Source organism: Pagrus pagrus, assembly GCF_965226575.1.
Source record: "Pagrus pagrus genome assembly, chromosome: 10".
Classification (NCBI taxonomy): Eukaryota; Metazoa; Chordata; class Actinopteri; order Spariformes; family Sparidae; genus Pagrus; species Pagrus pagrus.
Window position 1 is genome coordinate 11,860,445 of NC_140194.1, and position 9,051 is coordinate 11,869,495.

General features: G+C 39.6%; 2 protein-coding genes across 3 annotated transcripts; both read right to left on the minus strand.

Annotated features, from left to right (window-relative positions):
* Positions 1-17: 17 nt before the first annotated feature.
* Positions 18-4,979, minus strand: lctlb (lactase-like b; the record flags this gene model as incomplete). The annotated part of the gene is made up of 13 exons (XM_084365012.1): positions 4,851-4,979; positions 4,597-4,757; positions 4,401-4,488; positions 4,186-4,295; positions 3,974-4,102; positions 3,778-3,873; positions 3,626-3,680; positions 3,382-3,543; positions 3,025-3,302; positions 2,779-2,905; positions 1,394-1,593; positions 1,201-1,264; positions 18-133 (listed from the first exon to the last, which is right to left on the minus strand). The coding sequence occupies exons 1-13, from the start codon at positions 4,975-4,977 to the stop codon at positions 18-20; spliced, it is 1,713 nt and encodes a 570-aa protein (XP_084221138.1). The 5' UTR covers positions 4,978-4,979.
* Positions 4,980-6,338: 1,359 nt separating this feature from the next.
* On the minus strand, positions 6,339-9,009 carry snapc5 (small nuclear RNA activating complex, polypeptide 5). 2 transcript variants are annotated; one of them, XM_084363281.1, is made up of 4 exons: positions 8,858-9,009; positions 8,232-8,359; positions 8,056-8,136; positions 6,339-6,959 (listed from the first exon to the last, which is right to left on the minus strand). In XM_084363281.1, the coding sequence occupies exons 2-4, from the start codon at positions 8,319-8,321 to the stop codon at positions 6,762-6,764; spliced, it is 369 nt and encodes a 122-aa protein (XP_084219407.1). In that variant the 5' UTR covers positions 8,322-8,359; positions 8,858-9,009; the 3' UTR covers positions 6,339-6,761. The 2 variants fall into 2 exon arrangements, with proteins under 2 accessions (XP_084219407.1, XP_084219408.1); XM_084363282.1 differs by having other exon boundaries at positions 8,232-8,375.
* Positions 9,010-9,051: the final 42 nt, after the last annotated feature.

A 9,051-nucleotide genomic window follows, 5' to 3' on the forward strand; every position in this document is an offset into this window, starting at 1 on the left:
ACAGTGAGAGCTCCTTTCTAGTTCCGCCTCCGCAGCAGGAACATGAGGAAGATGGCACTGAGCAAAATAGAGAGCGTGCACACAGTGGGAACAACGATCTCAGTTACCATCTCCATGTGGCTGGTCAGAGGGTCTGCAAAGCACACATACATACACACACATTAACAACTCGCTAGCATCATTATGTAGCTCAGACACTGCTTATGAAGCGAGTAATGATGCTCAAGCACAGCACTCAAAGGGTTAATCATTTTCCCTCTTATTAAATCATCCTCTGTCTGATTTATAGTGAGCATGAGTGATTCCTTACCATGTATAAGTCTTAGAATATTGGCAGCAGTACTCCGCTGTTCCTCTAATAAAAAGAGAGAAAGTACTCAGAGTTGATTAACGGCACTTTAACCCTTTGAGAACTGCATGCAGCTACTGGGGAATATTTCAGAAAGCAGCTCTTGCAGCATAGCCAGATAACTTAAAAATCCAGTGAATCGTGTTCTTAAACCTTGTTTTGAAGTTTTCTACATTTAATTCAGATCTCTCACGGACAGTTTCACTGGTTTCATGTTATCTGGTTTTATAATCCTGCTTTGTGAAATACCCCGTGGGCACAAGTCCACAGATAAGCCTTATGCTTACTGAGTTTTTATCAAAGCTGCTGTGCTGTGAAATCAAAAGGGCTGTTCTTGGTCGCAAATTAGATTTAAGCACACCAGATAAATGAAGACGCAGTTGCACACATTTTTGTGTTAAACGGCAGAGGCTTAATTCTGTTAGATTTAAAACCACACAACCACAAAGCAACCACAACAAAAATGACATTAATGGAAGACATATACCCTCAAGTTCTAAACTTCATCATGCACTGGCCAAACCTTTGGCATTTCTGCATGTTCCTTGGATTTTCTTCTAGCTGGAGGGGCAAACAAAGAAGATATCTCAGATATTCTGTTAGAGATTTTCTTCAGAGTTTTATATTTCCATCATTCTTGTTAAACTAATAATTTGCTCATGTGTTTTCTGAGGTGTTTTAAGAACAGCAACATACAATAAAGTCAAATTATAATTCTGGATTTATTGGCATTTAAAAACTATAGGTATGTTTTTTGTTATTTAGGTCAGAATCTTCATTTGTTTACCCCAGCTAGTTGTTCACATCTGATCACTGATAAACATGGTCAGGGATGGTTTTGACAAACTGACCTGCAGCGAGGAGCTGGTTACTAGAAGAGCAGGTCTCAACAGCCTTCCTCCTCCAGTTCTCAACCTGTGGGGGTTTACAGTGCAATCACAAGTCATCACTGAAATTATTTTAAGCATTAACTAATTAATCTTAATGTTTTCATTCAGTATCTGAAATATCTGTCTGGGGAGGAGCAGAAGCAGGGCTTTGTACCTCTCTCTGATTGGGAAATCCATTGGAGCTGATGATGCGCTTGTAAAACTGAACAGAAGCTTTGGGATAGCGAGGCTTGTTTTTGTTCCTGAAGTCCACATAGTACAAGCCGAACCTCTCGGAGTAGCCTTCATCCCACTCAAACTTGTCCAGCAGGGACCACGCAGTGTAGCCCTTCACATTAGCTCCATCTTTGATAGCTGAGTGACACCACAGAGAGTAGAGTCAGATTAAACTTCTTTTCTCCCACTTACCAAACATTAGAAATGCACAGGTGCTTATGAGTTCATTCACCTTCAGTTGTGAAAAGTAAGTACATTCACTGAAATACTGTACTAAAAGGGTAACCACCAATTTTATACATTAAATACACATTAAAGTGTGTTCACAGGTCTAAGGTAGTACTACTGCATATGTGAAAAAAGTAATATAAACTTTATTATATAGCCTTTTGAGGCTCCAGAGGAAGCTGCATGTAATCTGATGAATTGGCACTCTGTGGCTAAATTGCATTGTGGGTAATGTGGGCACCAGTTTTTGAAAAACAGTCCACTGGTCTAGCATTGCACTCTTTTAACACTGTTAGACTTATAAGGGACAGTTTAAAACCATATTATCAAAACTGATACCGCAGAAGCAGAGATATCACCTTTATAATTCCACGGACTCCTTTTTTAATCCTATCGACTACATTACCCACAATGCAACTAAGCTGCTGAGTAACTACTGCGCTTCATTTCAGAGGTGAACACTGTATACTAAACTCCACTAAATTTATTTTACACTTATAGTTACTGGCTGGCTAAAATGATGTGACGCAGTCCTATATTGCTTATCGACCCAGTAGTATGCAAAGCATCTAAAATTGGCTCCACATTGATAAACTACAACATTAAAATCCTCTTAGTTGTGTTTGTTAGTGATAAAAACATAATGATGTAATATTATATAATAACAACACTCTTGAATGAGCCATTCTGCATGACGAGAACTTTAACTTCGGATACTTTAAAGGGGCTCTGTGGAACTTCTGTGTTGTGCTTGAACATGAACTGTGCTGTGTTGGTCGATTAGTTTATGGACGGCGGACTCCATTTCCAAACTAACGTTACCGACTGTTTCTCTCTGTTAGCGGAGTGAAGAGGCAATGAGGCGAGGCACTCGAGAACGTGTATGAAGCCTAATTTGATCCGAGTCCTTCACAAAGTAATCCACAGTCCAACGGCATTAAACAACTTCAAAAAATCATCCACAGGCTTGTACAGGCAACTGAGAGAGACAGGGAAGGTCTCATTTTTCATGTCACATTACAATCTGCTTACAAATGGACAAAAATAAAGTGATTAATACATGTAAATTTTGCTGATAATACCACCACTGCTCACCTTTGAGCATCTCATTGATGTAGTCTTTATAATACTGTATCCGCCAGTCATCACACAGCTCTGTGCACAACATCTTCTCAGAGACTCCATTCTCGGTCACATAAATCATGGGGTTCCCATACTGAGCCTGGATTGGGAGAAACAATATGATGTGCAACAAGTTCTCTTAATGTAATTTAAATGCGGTTGAAGTGTGGTGAGATCATTTGAGGTAAATCACAGATGTCAACAAGTCTGTTTGGTCACCTTGACAAAGTTAAGTAGACGTCTGAAACCCCATGGCACAGAGTAGAGCCACTCAGACCCAGGATCAGGCCATCGCGGGTCTACCAGCTCAGCCAGGTCACGGTCAGTGAAGTAGCTGCCGCTGCTGCGACCAGATGGGTTGCTCTTTTGGGTGATGTAGCGGGTGGTGAAATGGCCGATGCCGAGGAAATCACAGGTCCCCTTGATGTAGCTTTTCTCTTGGGGGGAAAATGTTGGCAGGCGAGACGTCCCGAGGCCCTGTTGTACACTCTTCCTTCCTGTACACATAGTTACAAGCGAGTGATCAGTTAACTCCCAAATATTTCTTCAGGATGAACTGTTAACAATGTATCTTACCAATGAAGTCTTTCATCACTTGAGGGTAGTCTCCATGAAAGATGGGTGTAGCAAACCAGCCCAGGTAGAACTGGACGTATCTCTCAGCTGCTTCGATGTCTTTCTGGTTGGTGAGATCCACCGGCTCTCCCCAGTCTCCAGACAGAGAAATGCCAACAAGACCTGCAGATGTAAAACAGCACCTCTCAGCACTAAGATAGGCAATAAGTCAATATGTTACTTTCAAGGGTTTGACCTTGGTTACCTTTTTGTTTTGCCCTCCACTGTGTATCATAGCTGTGCCAAACTTTAGAGTGGGCCTATTAAAAAAAAGATGTTATGAATATTATTTCAGTTCAAAGTGGAACATTAATTGCGAAGTGTTTTTAATGGCTAAATATAGATTTTATCTCTTACCTTGATTATGTGATGGGCAGCTCTGTAGGCCCCTGTGCCTCTCAGCCGCAGTCCAGGAGCATGCTCACCTGTCTCATATCCTTCAACTGCGACAGACTGAGGCAGATTATGGAGTGTAATAATACAACTTTCAGTAACAGGTAAATACGTGTTTATCCAAAGATGTATATGTAGCATGCGTGAATGTAAAACCTACCCATGGATTGTTGAAAGTGATCCAGTACTTGACTCGGTTGCCAAATCTTTCAAAGCACAGGTTGGCAAATTCATTGAAATGATTGACCATGCTTATATTCTGCCATCCACCATATTTCTCTTGTAAGACCTGGAAAAGCAAAGAATACAGTCACCGAGTAAGAAGAATAGTAAAGGCTGAGGTAAAGGATTACCGGTATTTTGTACACCAACCTGTGGAAGGTCCCAGTGATACAGAGTAACAATAGGAGTGATCTTGCTCTCCAGCAGGTGGTTGATGAGTTCGTCATAGTACTGTAATCCTTTTTCATTTATATGGTCAGCTGCAAATGGTATCAAAGTGCACATGACTCCTCAGCTTTAGCAATTAATTCAATCATACATGTCACTTCAGGTTCAAAAGGCTTCATTTAATAGCAGTTACTCACACTTTATGCCGGTGGGGATGATTCTTGGCCAGGATATGGAGAAGCGATAGTGATTAAGCTTCAGCTCCTTCATCAAAGAAACATCATCCTGTACAACACACATGCAGACAGACAATGGAGTGAAATATTTTGATCCCCTTTCACCCCTTTCTGTTTTCTCCTTATCTCTCAAACACACCACAGCGGTTCACCTCACCTTGACTTTGTGGTAGCCCTCACAAGAGGAATCCCCGGTGTCATTTTGTTGGATTTTTCCTTTCTTGTGACTGAACACGTCCCAGATGCTCAGTCCTTTTCCATCTTTGTCCCAGGCTCCTTCGGTCTGATAGGCTGAACTGCCGGCACCCCACGAAAATCCTAGCAAAGACACAACCATTCAGCTCTGAAGTAGTTGACCAGTTTTTGAGGAAGGATACCACCAATTACTAAACTGCAACATCATGTATTTACCAGCTGGAAAAGTGCCATAATAGAAGGAGCCGTGGTCGTTCTTTGTCCAGTCGAAGTCCTCAGCCGAAGACAGACACAGCACCAACACAAGCACATGGCACACACTGAATGCACAGCGGGGCAGCATGGTACTCCTGAGCCTGCAGCACAGTCACTGTCTGGTTCTACTCCAGTCCCTTACTGATGGTTGCACACAGATGAGAACCAATCAGCATCACAACTTAATCACAATAACAGCTCAATACTTAATCACACACACACACATACATACACACACACGTTTACAACTGTCTTTTCTGAAAATATTAGTAACAAAGTTTTGATATAATCACAATAAACTATCATTTAACAGTTTGAAAGCATCCAATGCGATGGACTACGGGAGGTCCCGCATCCCTAATGCAGAGCCAAATACCCCCTTTTCAAACTCAATGGAGTGTGAGCTCATCTTGCTGAGGCAGACACATCCCATACAAACTGTGGTTTTACCTCTGTAAGCAAAGTTAATGTTAGAGAGGTTGATATATTTACTGTGCACAATCACATGACAGTGGGTGCACACACATAGAATAAATGTGTATATGGCAACTTTCACAACCTCATTTGATATTTAGGAGGAAAAGAGAACTGTTTGTTAAATGTTCATGGTTCATGTCCACATTTGATTGGTCACATTTCTAAGAAATAAATAATCTTTGTAAATAATTTCAATTCCAGCTGTTCAGGAGCATCGTGACACATTTCAGTGCTATGATCTAACAAGCCTGCAATCAGTTGGATATAGATTTATCATTTAATGCAAAAGTGAAGGCATTGCACTATGATGATCTTAAATCAGAAATATGATGAAAGTTTGGACAAAGAGCCTAAAAATTTTAATTTTCCTGCAAGTGTTAACGCTTATTATTTACCTTTGTTTTCCCTCAGATGTATGATTTTCTCCCTTAAGCAATTTTGTTTTAGTATTCCTCCTGCAAATAATTAACTCACTAGTGCAAAATCCATAACCATCGCTAGATAAAATTTAATTCACAAAGCAAATGTACCGAATAAGATGTCTAATTACCTGTGTACCTTATGAAGAATTCATTTGCATCAGGTGTGTGTGCTGAAGCCTCTGAACAGGAGCCCTCCTGGAACAGCGGACCATGTAGAAAGCCGTATATATCTATTGGTGCAGTCTCTATTGTACGCCTGTTGTAGCACCACCCTTCTCCAGAGCTGTCCCGGCTGTCAGTGTGAAAGCTGGCCTTATTGTGAGGCGCACTGTATTGTTTTAGCTGTTTAGAAAATGCTGAATGGTTTGCGAGTGGAAAGTGTTTGCACTGCATTACCCATTTGCCTGGGTCAGGTTAGGACACTTTTACATAGGTATTAAGAAAACTAAAAAAAGGATTTATCTTCTTATTGCTCATAAGTAAACCTTTGTTACATGTGTAGTGCATGGGTAAAACTAGAAGTGTACATAGTAAAAATCAGTCAAGTGAACCCTATGCAAAACATTTTATTTTGTGCTTACGTTTATCATTTCTTACATATGCATACACACTTTCCTCTTATATGGCCCAGCCATACATTTTAATGCTAATCCTCAAAATGCACAATATTTGTAATAAGCTAAAAGCACCTAATAACACTGTCTTACTGCATTTCAGTGAGACATTTCTCACAAAATTTGACACAGGAATTCAATTCTAACATGAAATCTGGATGACTTGCCTTAAATCAGGCAAAGGAGAGGATACTGTTAGCACCACACATCATTACACTGTAACTGTTACTCACTCCATCCAAATAAATTAAACCTCCTAAGTGATAGTACAAAACAGGTGAACAAATCAACAGACGTCCGTTTACATGTGGTTCTTCTCATTGGTGCAAATGTTGCAGCCCCATGAAACACTGAGAACCTCAGTAATCCTCATTGTCCTCATCCTCCTCAGGCACAAACTCCAGCTCATTATCATCTTCTTCTTCATCATCATCCTCCTCCTCTTCGTCTTCCTCCTCCTCATCTTCCTCCTCCTCCTCCATATCGCAATCTACAGCAGCATTCAGTAGCAGTTTGGTTCGATTGATCTCACTCTCATCATCAAGGTTAATATGTACCTGTAACAATTAAGACACACAATAATAATATACCTGTTGACTCCTTTTAAAGTCTGGGGAGTTCTATTTTCATTACAGTGAAGAAGATACAAAAAAAGCCCAAGTTTGAGTGGAAGTGAACGACTGGCTGGAACTCACACAGTGACCTCTTTACAAAGTTTGTGGAAATGCATTTTTTAAATGTAACTTCAGTTTTGGAATAATGAAGTCATGCTGGAAAAATGGCCTAAAGCCATCTTAAATTATGTATTTGGTTTGTCCCTGCAGTATCATGTCTGATTTCTTTTCTTTAAATAAGCACCTATATTGCTCTTGTAGTTCTAACTTTTGATAGGCAAACCTGGTTGTGCCTTATAAGTAATCTGAAGCAAACTTAGTAAAAAACTGTCTCAGTCTAATCATGATCATGTCTCTTGGTTCATGTTTAATGAAATGTTAGTGGACTTGTATAGTACATTGGCAGCAGGAAGAAGGGTTGTTTCTAAATCAGATTGTCAAGACAAGACAAAGTAAACCATTTATAACATTCCCAAAGAAAGCAAAAGATGTTCAGTGAAGTAAACAAAGTATATATTCTATTATTTACACTTTTTTTTTCTCTGAACCCCTGGATGACAAAAACGAGCCTCCCTAAAAAGGCTATATACTATGTGTGTGTGTGTTTGTGCGTGTTTTGGAAATTAAAATAAAGTCATTAAAACAACAACAATGTTTGAGTCAGTGCCTTCATGTGCACTGTAAACTTTTAGAGAAACATAATTGATTACTTAGCTATATACTGTATATCTCATAGTTATCTATCTATCTATCTCAGTTGCATGGTATATAAACTGGGGTTGTAAAGTATAAATATGTTAACCAATTTCTTGTTTTCACTCTGTTACTCAGCATAAGCTGGTTTTAGTGTGGATTTAATCAGTGAGGTAATGCAGACCTGCAATCTGTGACATCTCCAGCCAGACAGTTGATCTGTCTGATCCTCAATGTCAACAAACCAACTAAAGAATGCATTAATCAACAAACACAAACAATAACATTATTGAGATTATCTTCATGTGACACATTGTGACCTCTGAGAATTTAAGAAGTGATTTACCTCAGTTTCTGGGGAAAAGCACTGAGATGCTCCTTCTTCTGTTTGGGCATTAATAATAGATTTCAAGGCCCCTTCTTCAAACTGAAACACAGAGTAAACACATAATATATAAAGCACAGGTACCTTAAATGTAGACACAAATGCCAATACACTCAATATTGTGAACTCTCTCTCACCTTCAGCCTGTTCAGCTGGTCTTGTAACATGACTTTGATTTTGAGGAGAGTCTCCTCTTCCTTCTTCAACTCCTGCAGACGGCTGTGCATCTTTACTGGTACTGCTGCAGTCAGACCATTCCTCAACACTGAGAGAGAAGAGATCTGCACATCTCATCATCATCATCATCATCAACATCATGTCTGACTTTATGTTGATTACAAAGGCAATGAGGGTGGCAACGTTTTCAACCAAAATATCGAAATGTTTGTTCCTTTTCTCTTATGTTGGACAGCAAGTATCTTCACTAAACTCATTGTGAAGTCTTACAAGTATGCTAGTCCCAACTATGTCAAATATGACGGGGAAATTTTGCAATTTCACCCTGTCACACCAATGTAGATTTAATTTGACAATAATAACAATTCATCATCTCTGTAGTCCGCTAAACTTAAGTATCTAATGGTGCAATATAGTAGTGCTTCTATCACACATCATTCTTCACAGATTATAATAAATAAAGAGTTAAATAGATTGTATTGTTACTGCTAGCTACGGAAAAAAACAATTTGGCTAAGTAGCGCTAACCCATATTGACAGTTTATTTCCGCACATGAAAGAGTGAAACCAAGGTTAAGACTATTACCTCTGTTTATATAGCCTGCCTACAGCTCCATATCGACGTCGAAAACGGTGATACACAAGATAACGTGCTTGCTACAGCTTTTATTTTGATATTGATAGATTAGCTGTTGTGCTACAGTTCACTGCTACTAGCTAAAGTTTGGGTCCTGTGGTTATGCGGTCATATCCGGGCTTATGGTGTATTTACTTGCTGTA